The sequence below is a fragment of the Tenrec ecaudatus genome, chromosome 14 (genome assembly GCF_050624435.1).
Source record: "Tenrec ecaudatus isolate mTenEca1 chromosome 14, mTenEca1.hap1, whole genome shotgun sequence".
NCBI lineage: Eukaryota > Metazoa > Chordata > Mammalia > Afrosoricida > Tenrecidae > Tenrec > Tenrec ecaudatus.
The window spans coordinates 7,312,944-7,327,993 of record NC_134543.1 but is presented as its reverse complement, the minus strand read 5'-3'; the positions used below and the strand labels follow the sequence as shown (position 1 = coordinate 7,327,993).

General features: G+C 47.8%; 1 protein-coding gene across 6 annotated transcripts in view; it reads right to left on the bottom strand.

Moving 5' to 3' along the window:
* WDR20 (WD repeat domain 20) overlaps nt 1-14,504 on the bottom strand; it is a 63,182-nt gene extending 48,678 nt beyond the window's left edge. For 2 of the 6 annotated variants that reach the window (XM_075530615.1, XM_075530616.1), the window contains exon 1: nt 14,226-14,504. In XM_075530615.1, coding sequence (XP_075386730.1) covers nt 14,226-14,474 — 249 coding nt within the window. In that variant the 5' untranslated portion in view covers nt 14,475-14,504. Of the gene's footprint in view, nt 1-3,508; nt 3,688-12,958; nt 13,041-14,225 lie in introns of those variants that run through there. The other 4 variants (XM_075530617.1, XM_075530618.1, XR_012779665.1 and 1 more) reach the window with 3 other exon arrangements.
* Nucleotides 14,505-15,050: the final 546 nt, after the last annotated feature.

Here is a 15,050-nt window from a genome sequence, read left to right as displayed (position 1 = left end):
TGCCACTCACTCAGGCCTAGGAGAGAAGACAAGCCCAAAGCCAGTTTAAAACCAGGAAGCCTTGAGCTCCTTCTCATGCCAATGTTCTCATGTACCCACAAGGACAAAAGAAACCAACTTTATTGACATGCAGGTACTCACTCCCTGCCATCGAGTCAATGACGACTCATAGTGACCCTATAGAACAGGGTAGAACTGCCTCTGTGGTTTTCTGAGATTGTAATTCTTTGGGGGAGTAGAAAGCCTGGTCTTTCTCCCACAGAGCATCTGGTGGTTTTGTTTTGAACTGCTGACCTCACAGTTAGCAGCCCAAGTCCTAACCTCTATGCCTCTGGCACATGGACACTTCTTTATCACACACTGAGTAAGTAACAAGGCCAGTGGCCAATCCACTAGCTGCTGGAACCCCAAAGTACCAAGGGGCATACGCAACATCTTCAACCACAGGCAGTTCTCATTGGGTTAAGGTCACAGTGCGGTTACTGCTGTGACTTGTTACCTATATTCAAAATAAAAGACAGGATAAATGTCGGTGGAGGCTAATGAAAATAAAGGTGGAAGCAGTTTCACTTGACAGAAGTCCAGTGAGCGAGTGAGTGGTGCTGACCAAGGCAAGGCAGGGTCAGGGTCCTGAGCCAGCTCTCCCTCTCACAGAGCCTCCTCTCCCTTGAGAAATCTCCCATCAACTCCGCTGCTCTCTCAGGGGTGTTCACTGCTTTCCTGGTCGCTAACAAGCCCCTCCCCTTCTACAAAGCTTGGGTTCCTGAGCAAGTCTCTGCAGCAAGTGACAGCAGGATGGCTCTGAGCTCCTCCCAGCCTCTGGGGGGCTCCTTGAACCCATGCTGCAGGTTGCAACTCCTACCAATCCAATGGCACAGAGGACAACCGCCCCCGAGTGTTTCCCAGGTTCTCATCTTTGTGCAAGCAGCCTGCCCCATTTTGCTCGCGAGGCAGTTGGCGGGTTTGAATTAGCAGCCAGACACTTAACCAGTGTGCCACCAAGGTCCTTTTGGTATCTCCTTGCCATGATTACAAACATGTGCATTTTTAAATCGTCAGACTTGGAAGGGACACCTTGCCATTTTTTAAAGGGTTAAGGATTCTTACCCAATGATCTCACTTCATCCTACAACTCAGTAAGGCAGTCAGGACAAATGTTCTCCCAGCACTCCTCACAAAATAGCAAAACCAAGGCTGAGAAACTCAACTGGCTCAAGGTCCTACAAAAGGTGCTGTCTACCTCTGTGGAGCAAATCCAACTGCTAAAAAGCACTTCAAATGTGAGTTGCTCAATTCTGAGCACATCTGGGATGGCAGCTTCGGGTCAAATAAAATAAATTATGGACGACGAGTCACAAGTCCTGCTAACTATTTTTACCCCTGGTCTGTCTCTTATGCTCTCTGAATCCATCTTTTCTTCCATGAAGTAGGAAGAGTAGCAATAGTGAGTGCCTGGCCTTGCCTACAGAGTTTAAATGAGATGCTCTATGTGACGGTTTGGTCAGCTATGAAATTACCGTTCTCACTATAAAGAGAACCACTGTTGTTAGGTGTCATCGAGTCGATTCCAACTCACAGCGGCCCCGTCCAACAGAACACAGCACTACCTGGTCCTCTGCCGTCCTCACAACTGTTGTTATGCGTGTACCCATTGGTACAGCCACTAGGCCAACTCATGTCATTGAGGGCCTTCCTCTTTTTCACTGCCCCCCCCCTTTACCAGGCATGATGGCCACCTCTAAGGGCTGGTCTCTCCTGATGACATGTTCAAAGTATGTAAGATGACAGAACACTACATAAAAAGGCAGCACAGAATGAGGGCATTCAGTCAGTAAACATTTCTAGGGCCTCCAACACACTGCTCTAAGTGCTGAGTTGGGGTGCAACAATAAATCAAATGAAAGGCTTACTCTTGTGAAGTGACTATTCAGTTGGGAGCCGGGAAAGCCTGGCTCTAAGTGCAGGAGGGAACATGGACAGTGGCAGCCATCGGCATGTCACAGGCACAGAGCAAGCTCGAGAGAAAAGCCCCTGAGACTCAGGTCTCAAATCAAGCTCGAGATGGAGGCGGTCAGCTCCCTGGCAGGGAAACAGCTGGTAGGACAGAGTCAGCACGAGCTGCCCTCCACCCTGTGATAGTGGGCTTGCATTTCCATTGTGTTCTTTTCAAAGGAGGGCATAGGAGTCCTAGTGGCCTGTGGTTACGCACTTAGCTGTTAACCAAAAGGTCCATGCAGTTTAAACCCACCAGAGGCTCCCCAATGGGGGCAAATGTGGCTATCTGCTTCCATAAAGATTACAGCCTTGGAAATCCAAGGGGCAGCTCTACTCTGTCCTACGTGGTTGCTATGAGTTGGAATCAACTCCACAGCAGAGGGTTTGGTTTTAGAAGCCCATGAGTAGGCCTGATGGGGCAGTGGTCAAGCATTCTACTGTTAACCAAAAGGTTGGTACTTCAGCCCCACTTTGTGGGCTAAAGTTGCGGCAGTGGGCTTCCATAAAGACTAGAAACCCTCTGGGGAAGCCCTGTCCTGTCCTACAGGGTTATGAGAAGTTGGAGCAGACTCCACAGCATGAGGACAATGAGGAGGGCTTGCACATCCGGTGTTTTGAGGAGTGCTTGGGAAGGAAACCCAAAGCAACCCCACTGCCATCTGGTAGGTTCTGGTGCACAGCAACCCTAGGAGACAAAGTAAAACAGCCCCTGTGGCAGAAAGCCACAGAGCAGCTGAGGGGGTCAAACTGCCAGCTCACAATTAGCAGTCCGACAGGTAAGGTAACCTGCCCTGCCCCAGGGCTCCCTCAGAACAAAGCCTGGTGATCACTCCTGGAGACTCAGTCACAGAACTCACTAGAGCCAGTTCTCTGACTCGCAGATGCGTCAGGATCACCGGCAGCAACAAATGGAGGTTTTCTTGAGGCGGGCATGGAACAAATGCATAAAGTTATGGTTCGAAGGGACCAGAGTCCCACTCACTGGGCCCTAGTCCTGTGTAGTCTAGTTCACTGTCAAGTGCTCCGGCTGTGGGCACCGACAGGCCTGGATTCAAACCCCTGGACAACTGTGTGCTAGTTTGATGATCACATACAAAGGACTCAGTCTCCATGAGCCTCAGTTTTCTCTTGGTAAAATGGGTGGTTAACTGAACAAATTCTCTCTCCACTTCAATGAGTCTTACATTTTTAAATATAAACTCACATATTCCAACCTCATCAACTGTACTTGCTTTTTCCTGGTAAAAGCCTATAATTTCAAGCACAACTATCAATCACTACAAACAGGAGGAAGTGAGTGTAGCAGATTGATCTGGCATGTTCCGAGAGCAGCACACCCAGTTTGAGTAGATGTGGACAGACACACAGGCTGGATGGTGTGGGAGGCTATCCATGACAACACGGAAGTTTACCATGGCATTGATACATGTGCATTTACCACTTGTTGCAATCCATGAGTGTGGGGGAGCATAATGAAGGCAGTTATGAAAACTTCTCAGACATAACAAAATACCTTGAGGGAATGAGTTGCTTGGCTGGGGGATCAGGATCATGGTCTTGGGGGCCACCAAGCTCAACTGGCATAACCTAGTTCACAAAGACGGTGCTCTACATTCTACTTGGGTGGGCAGCCACCGGGGTCTGAAAATCTCGCATGCGGCCATCTGAGGTGCAGCTATTGGTCTCTCCCGCCTAGAGGAAAAAAGAGGGACGGAAATTGAAAGGCACACGGAAACAATGAAACCAGGGAACTAACAGACCACACAAATATCAGTCTTCACAACCCCGAGACCAGAAGAATCAGACACTGCCTGGCTGGCTGGTCTGAAAACGATCATACTGTAAAGGTTCTGGACAGTGGGAGAAAAATGGAGAACAAAACTCAAAATTGTCAGACAGACCAAGCTTACTGGTTATAGAGACTGGTGGAACCCTGGAGGCCATGGCCCTTCGTTACCTGTTGTATCTGGAAAGGCACTTAACTCCCACGGCTCAATGTTCACCTGCAGCAAAACCGGCCAGGAGGAGAACAATAATGCTAGGGAGGTAGGCACACCTTAGAATCACCCACCATTGGAGATCCAAAGGGCAGCTTTTGCGCAAGGCCCAAGTTCAGAGGGTGGGGGTAGAGGAGGAATGGCAACGGGAAGCAGAAGAGAGAGGTGCAATGTGTGACCTTACATTGGGAACTGTGGTCAATGACATGGGTGGGGGCTGAACTGTTGAATGGAAAACTGATCTGTTTGGTAAACAAACCTTCACTTGCTTCATAATTTAAAAAAAGAAAGAAGCAACCCCCTATTTACAAAATAGAATTGACAGTATATACTGCAAAATAATATTCAATTTTACAAATCACCCTTTGGCAAAGGCGGTCAGAGCAACTGGCAACTCCCTCCATCAGAAACGAAGACAAAGCATCTCGGATATTAGAAATATAAGGCAACAAGGTTTAAAATGGACAAAAATGTTGTATGTAGCCAAGATTTTTTGGACACACCATCTAACTGAAATCCAACTCAACATTCCTATGTCACAGTGAGTGAAAATGGCTAAAGCCCTTGGCTACGAACCCAACTGGAGCTACTCCAACCAGAGGCGCCTCAGAAGAGAGGCCTGGAGACAGACTTCAGACAAAAACCGCCGATGCAGCCCTCACGGCACAATCTACTCTGACACACAGGAGGTCCTGTGAGTTGGATTTCATGCGACAACAACACGTTTTCTTTTCTTTTCTTTTTGGTCACATGTAGTGTTGATGGCACGGGGAAAGCACAGGCTGTCTACCTCCATGACAGTCCTCACTGCAGGGACACACACTTTTAAGCCCCGTTCACCTTCACATCACAAATGAGCTCCTGGGGGCACAAGCAGATAAGCACTGAAGTACTAGCTAAACGGCTGACAGGTCGGGCCTACCCAGCAGCACCTCAGAAGGGACACCTGGCGACTGGCTTCAAGAAGGTCCCACCCAGACTCAAAAACCCTATGCAGCGGTTCCAGGCTACACACATGGAGTTGCCACCAGTCATCTGGGCAGACAGCACTGCCCTCGCCTGTAACAGGTCTCCCACAAACACGTTATCAATGAGGGGTATTTTTTTTTTAACCAAGACACGTTCTGTAGACTTATTTACAAAACACAAACCAAGCTCACTGCCATGGAGTCAAGCTGACTCATAGGGACCCCTGTGGGTTTCGCAGACGGTTGGTTAACAGTTTACGGGAGCAGGAAGCCCAGTCTTTCTCCCAAGGAGCTGCTGCTGGTGGTTCTGACTGCAGACCACGCAGCTCACAGCCCGGCGAGTAGACGAGTAACCGCTACACTATTAAAAGCAGCTGTCAAATGTTCAGAGAGCAACGTGACTTGCCACTGACACTCAATTTTAAATGCCTTAAAACCAAAACTGGGAATGCCTACCAATTACAGCTACTTCTATTTTTAATGCCTGGTCCTGAATACCCAAACAGGATCACATTGACTATGTCTGCACACACGAACCTCATGGAAATACAAATACAAGTATTTCCTAAGACATCAAATATCAGACTATAAAAACCAACATATTTATTTTTGAAATAAGGTTCTTTAGGCATATAGCCAAATCAGTTGGTGAAAAAATCCAGGAACTATGTTTTGAGTCTTGCCCAAGTTTTCTTCCAAAGCATAATAAATATTACTTACACCTCTGGATTAACTTGGTGAGAATAAATTTCGGTGGCAAATTTCTGGACTTGCCTGGGCTCAGCATCTCCAAGTACCCGTGACTCTCCTGGATTTCAGAGGTACACTACTGAGACACTCCGAAAGCCTCTGGCCCACATCCACCCAGGAAGTCCTTCAGAATCTCATCACCACTCCTCTCCCCAAGGTCATAAGGACCAAGGTAACACGTGAGAGGGTCTTACGCCTGCTTTACTGAAAAGCTATCGTGCTCTCCCCTCAGTATGAGAGTCACCAGTCAAGAAAACTAAATCCTAGCAGTATCTCAGAAGTCAGTGTGGAGCGTATTAATGGAAAAGAGAGGATTCTGCTCATTCAGCAATGCCAGCTCCTCCACTAACTGAAGTACAGAAGTTCTCAAAGTAAACTTGATATAAAAACGTCTAGACTTGTCAGCCTCTTTCTAAATTATGAATGGGAGGTAGGGAGGTGTGGGAATTACAAATGAGTAGGGTGTGAACCTGACCTCAGGAGCAGCCCAATACCTGAGACCTGGTTTACCTGTCCACACAAGTCAGCATTCCTCCAGAGTGGTCATTCTGCTGTTTGCTGAAAAGTAATGGAACACTCATTCCTCCCTCCTAAGTCAACCCATCACCGTTCTGGGTAAAATCCCTCTCTAAAAACCCTTTACCAATTGACTCTTCGGGGCCCAGGTTCCTCCTGGGTGGTGCATGCATATCTTTCCCTACATGCAGAGCTGCAGTTGCAAGGTTTTCGGCATTCTTTCATAGCACACTCCACCGCTCAGTTACCATTTAAGCAGCAGGCACCGAATCAAAAAATGAAGGCATCTCCTGAGCAGAAAGATTACTTTCATAAAAGTATTATGGTATTTCACAAAGAATCAATGCTACAGAGTTAAGGATTGAAAAGGTCTGCCCAAACCAAACCAAACTCACTGCCATTGAGTCGATGGCGACTCAGTGACCCCACAGGAAAGAGTAGAACTGTCCTTGTATGTTTCTGAGACTCTTTATGGGATTAAAAGTGTTCTCAACCTGAGGGTCATTCAACCCTCTCACAGGGGTCACCTGATTCATCACAGTAGCAAAATGACAGTGATGAAGTAGCAATGAAAATCAGGTTATGGTTGGGGGTCACTACCACATTTGGAACTGTTTGAAAGGTGAGAAAGATTGAGAACCGATGGATTAGAAAGTCCCATCTTTCTCCTGCGGAGAGGCTGGTGGTTGTGAACAGCTGACTTTGCAGTCAGCAGCCTAACATGTAATCATGACACCACCAAGGCTCCTTGAAAAGGTCTTTGGAGGCACCAAATCCAGTACATACGTGGCTTGGAATCCTAAAATCTGTGGGGGAGGGAGGAGTACAGTTCCTGGGCTTGAGGTAAGTCATTGTACGGACACATTTTGAAAGTTGTTTGTTAGTATGAGAAAGGATGAGATCAAACATAATCTGTGCCATCCTATTGCTTTCAATTACTTCATTGTCTCTCGCTACACAATCCCCCTATTGTAAGACAGCTAAATTTGTCCCACACTAACATTTTTAAATGTCTTTAAAAAGAGGTCTAAAAATACCCAAGTGACTTTGGGACCCCAAATTGAATTGCTTCTGCAGATATTTTTAAAAGTATAACTTTAAAGGACATGGATGTGTCCTCTACTCCATCCCTGAACAAAGACATGGTAAGAAGTCACTCTATGCTGGCAAATGCGGGGCACTGGAGGATAAGACGCGCCCAAGAAAGCCACGGTCCCTAGTCTTTGGGAGCCTGCCTGACAGAGGAGTCAGTCACATGGAGAATCACAAATTCAGAAAAAAAGACGAAGTGCAGGGTGCTGGGAGAACATGTACCTCGGGGAAAACTGATGATGGAGCCAGAGAATTCACAGCATCTGCTGAGGAAGTGACTCACGGCAGTCCTCTAGGAGAGGGCGAACTGCCCTCCCCCTGAGGGGGGGTTGTTCTGAGACTGCAACTCAGAATGGGAGTAGAAAGCCTCATCTGTCTCCAGTGGCTGCAGGCTGGAGATTTCAAACTGCTAACCTTGCAGTTAGCAGCCCAATGCATATAAGTCAGACCGGACTTGATGGAATCAGTTTGGTTTTTGAGTTTGGCTGAGAAGTAGATGTTTAAGCTGCAATCTGAAGGAAAGCCACTCACATTTCTGTGAAAACAGGTCTCCCTACAATCAAAGGGTGGGTCAAATCAGCCCCTCTGTTGCATCTTTATCCTAAAACAATCTCTCTACAAAAAAAACCCCAAAAAACTAGAAAGCAAAGAATGATATCAAGATGTTTGGAAGTTAGTAAAGTGAAAGTTCTTTGTGGGATGGAGCAGGTAGGGGTTTACTCAACTTTTAATTTTTAATGTGATTTCATTTTACTTTGGTTGTTGAAAAATATACAAAGCAAAGATCCACTGCCATCAAACTGAATCCGACTCTCATGGATCCTCTTAATAGTTAAGGGCCTCCACGATGGTAAGTAAATCCTCAGGGAAGCGCTGGCGAGTTTGAACTGCTGACCTTATGGTTGACAGCCCAACATCTATCCAACAGCACCATCAAATCAAAAACCCACTACCATCAAGTCAAATCCAACTCACATCAAAGTTTGAGGACAAAGTAGAACTGCCCACTGGAGTTTCTGAGACTGTTGATCTTTATTGGAACAGACTGCCTCCTCTTTCTCCTGAAGAAACAGCGGCCTGTCCTTGTCTGCAGTGCTGCCTCCATTCATGTCACGTGCAGCCCACTACCGTTTCTACCTAATCTTTCAAGCTGCCGCTGTCAATCTGATCCCATGTAACTCTTAGAAGAGCGTAATGCTGAAGACAGATCTCGTTTCCTAGTTGAGCTAATGTGTTGCTTGGCTTTAGGAAAGGATGGGGATCGACCCCTGGTGTAAAGTTTAAAGACCATCTCGGGGCTGTAGTTTCTTCCACCTTCCATGGCTTCAGGAAGTCTGGAGTCTAGGAAAACTCAAAATTCTGTTCTACATTCTCCCGTTTTGATCAGCATTCTTCTGTAGAATCCTTGATCAAAATGCTCAGTAATGGTTCCGGTCTCAGGGCAGAGGAGGCAGTTTTCAGTGGCCATGAGCCACACATTCCATAGCCTCCTATTCCTGACTCTCCTTCAGCTCCAGCTGAATAGAGATCAATTGTGCCTTACTCAACTTGGAATACCCTCCTCCCTCATTGCTTGGCCTAGTATAGCTCCTATAGTAATCAACTCAAGGATTAGTGTCCAAATTAAATCCATGTTCATGCTATCTTCAGTTAAGCAAAGTAAACTCACAAAACTATACCTCCCCACACAAGAAACCCCATTCCAAACTTCCTCAGGAAGTTTGTGAAACGAAGTTTCTGCCTCCCTCACAGACTCACTAGTGGAGAGTTAAATGAGATACTGCATGGCTACTGGCTGGGGTGAGCTCTACAGACCCTGTGATGTCCAAGTCTACCCAGTCTCTTCTCATGAAGGCTGCTATTTACAGTTGGCTAGACTGCGTTTTACTTACTAGGGGAACAACTCTTAACAATTTGGTGTCATCTCTTGCCTCGGTTTTCCATGAGAAGGTGGGACTGCAGAGGGTCTAAGTACCCTTCCAGCTCTAGATACCAAGTGTGAATGTTTACAAAGGGGCGACCTCACTCCTCTGCTTAGACTTCCCTCACCACACTATCTATTCCCTGGCAGAGGTGGCTGCCCTTTAGGGCAGCAGAAAGCTCATGACTTGTTTTTTCTTCCTTAAGATCTATTTTACACTCACGTTACATGGTTATTTAAGTTGAATTTATTCATCCAAATTAGGTCTTTTGAACAAGGCTTCAAACTGGTTCTTCTCAGTTTAGTCATGGCCAACAAAACAACACCAGAACCCCAATTTGTAAAATGTGGGTGTACTGAAACGATAACCAGGATGGGAAAAATTACAGTTGACACCCTGCTAGAAATGTAACCTCCCTTTTTAAAAAAAGCACTGTGTGCATTGCATAGCATCCCAATCTCTTGATGGGCAAAGACAGAAACAACGATGCCCAGCTCAAAAATGTCAGCTGCTGGCAATACTAGGGCGTGTTGCCCTCCACAGTCCTGGCAACAATCCAATCTCCCATTCCAGGACTATCTCATGATTTTTCCCATTCTTCTTGGCATGTGGGCACACCTATATTCCACAAATTCAGATCCATATCTGAGTTTGTTGTGTTGGCCATGACTGAACCGATTCAAACAGGTTCAAAGCTTTTCTCTGAATGACCTGAAAAGTTGCTATAAAACTTTATGCTCACCAGGCCTTGAGGATGATGTTCCTGATTAGAGCAGTCAGTCCACAGAGAGGACCACATGGCCGGTCCCACTATGAAACATGATGTCCCTCACTGACCCATAGCCCTACAGGGGACAACACCAGAGACACAGTGTGGGAATTGCGCCTGATCTGATCCCGCCACACGGAGGCAAAACACTAAGGGGTGCAACAGAACAACAAGGTAACAGAATGGTGAGGTCCCCAGGGAATGCTGAAGGTGGACTTTGGGGTCAGGGCGTGGTGTCCCAACAGACTGAACTGGAAAACACTCCTAAGGCCAACAAACAGTCCTTGAACTAACTACAAGCTTTTCTTTCTTGTTGTTGTTTTGTTTTCATTGGTTTGTTGTTTTGTTGTATATTGTTGCTCGGTTTTGCTCTGTCTTGTTTTTGTGCATGTTATTATCTCCACAGGTCTATCTAAATAAGATAGGCTGGATGAACAATCTGGAGGAGAAAACAACAGGACTGACAGTTCCAGGGGGACATGGGAGAGGGGTAGAGGTGTTAGCAAACCCAGGGACAAGGGAACTACAAGTGATCCAAATCAGTGGTCAGGAGGGTGTAGGAGGCCTGGTAGGGCATGATCAAGGGTAATGTAACCACCAAGTGGAATTACTGAAACCCAAATGAAGACTGAGCATGATAGTGGGACACGAGGAAAGTCAAAGGAAATAGAGGAAAGAGCTAGAAGGCAAAGGGCATTTATAGAGATCTAAATAAAGGCATGTACATATGCAAATGTATTTATATATGAGGATGGGGAAATAGATCTATGTGTATATATTTAGGTTTAGTATTAAGGTAGCAGAAGGTCATTGGGCCTCCACTCAAGTACTCCCTCAATGCAAGAATACTTTCTTCTATTAAATTGGCATTCTATGATGCTCACCTTCCCAACAAAACTGCTGAAGACAAAGCGGGTGAATAAGCAAATGTGGTGAAGAAAGCTGATGTGCCCAGCTATCAAAAGATATAGCGTCTGGGGTCTTAAAGGTTTGAAGGTAAACAAGCAGCCATCTAGCTCAGAAGCAACAAGGCCCACGTGGAAGAAGCACACCAGCCTGTGTGATCACGAGGTGTTGAAGGAATCAGTTATCAGACATCAAAGAACAAAAAGTCATATCATTGTGTGCTCACCTACATGATAGGATCCTGAAGACAAATGGGTGCATAACAAATGTGGCGAAGAAAGCTGATGGTGCCCGGCTATCTAAAGCTATAGCGTCTAGGGTCTTAAACACTTGAAGGTAAACAAGCGGCCATCTAGCTCAGAAGCAACAAAGCCCACATGGAAGAAGTACACCAGCCAGGGCAATCTCGAGGTGTCGAAGGGATCAGGTACCAGGCATCATCAGAACGAAAAATCTTATCATAGTGAGTGAGGGGGGGAGTGTGGAGTGGAGATCCAAAGTCCATTTGTAGGCCACTGGACATCCTCTTACAGAAGGGTCTCGGGGAGGAGACAAGCCAGGCAGGGTGTGATGCAGCAACAATGAAACATACAACTTTCCTCTACTTCCTAAATGCTTCCTCCTCCTCCACTATCATGATCTCAATTCTACCTTACAAATCTGGCTAGACCAGAGGATGTACACTGGTACAGATTGGGACTGGAAACGCAGGGAATCCAGGGCAGATAATCCTTTCAGGACCAGTGGTGTGAGTGGTGATACTAGGAGGGTTGAGGGAGGGTGGAACTGATTACAAGGGGTAACTGATTACAAGGGATTTACATGTGACTTCCTCCCTGGGGGACAGACAAAAGAAAAGTGAGTGAAGGGAGACATTGGACACAGCAAGATATGACAAAATAATAACTTATAAATTATCAAGAGTTCGTGAGGGAGGGGGAGCAAGGAGGGAAGGGAAAAATGAGGAGCTGATGCCAGGAGCTTAGGTGGAGAGCAAAAGTTTTGAGAATGATGAGGGCAATGAATGTACAGATGTGCTTTACATAATTGATGTATGTATGGATTATAAGAGTTGTATGAGCCCCTAATAAAATGATTTTAAAATAATAATTAAAAATATAACATTAAAATAAAAAACAAAAACTTTATACTCCTCAAGAAAAACAAATGGGGGAGTGTGGGGGGTGGGATCAAGCAAACTCCAAACCACCTACTTTCAAGAACAGATTTACAGCTCCTAACACCAAAAAAAAAAAAAAAAAAAAGCCTGTTTTCTCATTAAGGGTACAATCTGTGATGTATTTCAAACTCAGAAAACACAGACAAAAACAATGACATTCTGAAGTAACAGTAAATAAAGGCAAACTCATTCTGTGAAAAACAAAACAAAATTACAATGTCTAGAAGAGATCGGAAATGTCCCTCAGCTACTACAATGTTTCTACATCATAGCACTACACGAAAGCGCACATGTACCAAAAAGGTGCAAATGTTCAGCCAGATTATCCTGCTGAGCGGGCAATTGATACATTTAAGATGTCTTGTTTAACATATGTTTTGGGGTACAGTGAACTAGGTGAAAGAGCACTACTGGGTAAACTTCCAGGCAAGAGCCTATTTTCATGATGCCAGCCTGTGCCAATAGATCCTGAGCTTTGGCATTAGAGTGAGTCAAAGTAATTCCCTTTCAAAGAAAAGCCTACACTAGAATTTAGTGTCCATGAATTTCCTTCTTAAGCACTGTGCGTTTGTATACACATTAACCTTATTCCCAAGGAAAGTATCAATGTCAAGATGGCAGCTTACTGTTTAAGTTACTCTTTATGCTTATTGGAACTATGTTTTATACCTACTGAGTGTTTCAGGACTTTAAAGTTCATTACAGTCATTATATGATTAATTACAGTACATGTCCTGCAATATTTTCTTTTTAGAGAGGTTCAGGTAGAAGTCACATAACTTGTCCAAGGCCACCTAACAAGTAAATCTATGACAGAGTTAGGCCTACAGCCTTCAGCTTTTATGGACTTACTACTTCAGACTTGCCTGGTTCCCAAAACGGGGATGTGAGGGGCGGGGAAGGGCGTCAAGGAATTGACATTCAGTAACTTCTAACAGCATATCCCTAAACACAGAACACAGAAGTACACTTATTGTCATTAAACTCCATTAAACAAAGATTTCCTTTGAACAACTGAGACAAACTGCTACATTTAGATATCATTGTGGTTTTCCTGGTTCTTTTACCCACACAAAAACTGCGCTGGACTCGGATATATTAAACCCCTCCACAAGATGTGCGATTTTTCACATGGAGCAAACATTTGTAAGTTGAATTTTATCAACCCTTTCCCATGCCTAGATTGGGAGTGAGTGAGTGAGCATTAACTTCCTCACTCTCCCCAGAATCACGTCAAACCACAACCTCAAAGTCAGTCATGGTCTCTGAGAACACAGTTTAGGTAGTCAATGGGAGAAAAGCGCTAATAGGATATTTTTAAAAGATGACTTACATGCTGCACAGAATTACTGCTAAGTCGCCCGCCAAGAAGGATAGTTCCTGTGAAGTAGCGTTTAAGGCGCAGCCCTCCCTGTTTGGGGCAGAATCTGACTTGCTGGGCTGGATGAACCTGAGCACGCTCACACACGGACCCCGTGGGCCAGCCGAGCTCGTCCACAACATCGTTTCGACCTCCCAAGTGCAGGTCTCGTCCCTTCGCATACTGTAAGGGGCAAGATGGTCCTCGGGAGCAGAGTCCCTCGGCGGCGGAGACGGTGACAGGCTTCCTCCCCCGGGGATTTGGGACCGGAAGGGGGGGACTCTCAGGAAGTGTCAGTAGGGCAGCAGGTGGAGTAGCCCTCGGTGCCCAGCTGGTCCCTTCTGACCTAGTCTCGGTCCTCCGCTTCCCAGCCCCGGTTCCGCCTTGCCTTACAGGCTTTCCCAGACCGCCCTGCTCCCCTGCTCCTAATCCCAGGGCGACTCCCAGGACAGACGAGACGGCCACCCCACCTCTTCCGGGGACTGGCAGGCCCGTTCCCCGGACATGTCAGTCCAGCGGACTGCGCCGGAGGCGAGGCAGCCCGCTCCTTCTGGAGCCTCCCAGTCAGAGCCCGCAGCCCGCGGGCCCTCCGGGGCGCCACCGCCACCGCCCTCCTCACTCCCGAAGCCCCTTTCCTCCGGAACAGCCCAGTGGAGTTGCCGGCCCACTCAGAAGTAAGCGCGACGGCCACCCCGGCTCCCGCTGTCACCGCCCTGCTCCCGGCCTCTACCCACGCCGCTGGCGGGCCCCGGCGACGCCCGGGTCGGTACCTTGCGGACCCCCTTGTAGATATAGAAGTAGAGCTCCCGGCCCACATTGAAGCACAGGCGGTCGCCGTTGCCAGACTGGTCGTTGAGGTTTACGAAGGAGACGCGGACAGGGTTGGATCCCTGCGAGTTGAAGGGCACCCGGTTGGGCCGGCTGTACTCCGAATGCGGCAGCAGCTTGTACAGACCTTCCCGGGTGGTGAATTGGGTCTTAATCTCGTTCATCTCCTTCCCTCCTCCCTCCGTCGCCATCTTGGAAAGCAGCGTTCATCCTGCCCTAAGTGCCCGGATCACGCCCACCGCGCAGGCGCCGTCCTCGGCGCTCGCGCTCCCCCCGCCCCTTCCTCCAGGCCCCTCCCACCCGCGAGCCGGTCCCGCGGAGCCGCGCCGAAGGGAAGGGGCGGGCTTGTTTACGGCCCGACTGCGCAGGCGTGCTCACCTGGCGTGCGGGCGCGGCCGCCGGCCCCGCCCCTGGCGCTGTGGACCAGGTGAGGCCGCGGCGAGTGGGGCCTGGCGGGGCCGCTCCCGCGGCCGCTGGGCCCTGGGCGAGTCGCCGAGAGCGGGCGGCGCGGGCGGGGAGTGCGGAGGTGAACCTGTGGCTGCGGCATCCGGACTCGGCGCCGCCGCCGCCGCGGGCGCGTGGCCTCCCAGGGACGCGGGTCCCCGCGTTCCGGCCTGGGAAGCGGGGCGAGAAGCCGCTCTCCACCTGCTCAGTCCCTGTCTAAGAAGGTACCCAAGGACCTGTGTTGCACTGCTCCTTCTTTTTGGTGTGTGTGTGTGTGTGTGTGTGTGTGTGTGTGTGTGTGTGTGTGTGTGTGTGTGTGTCTC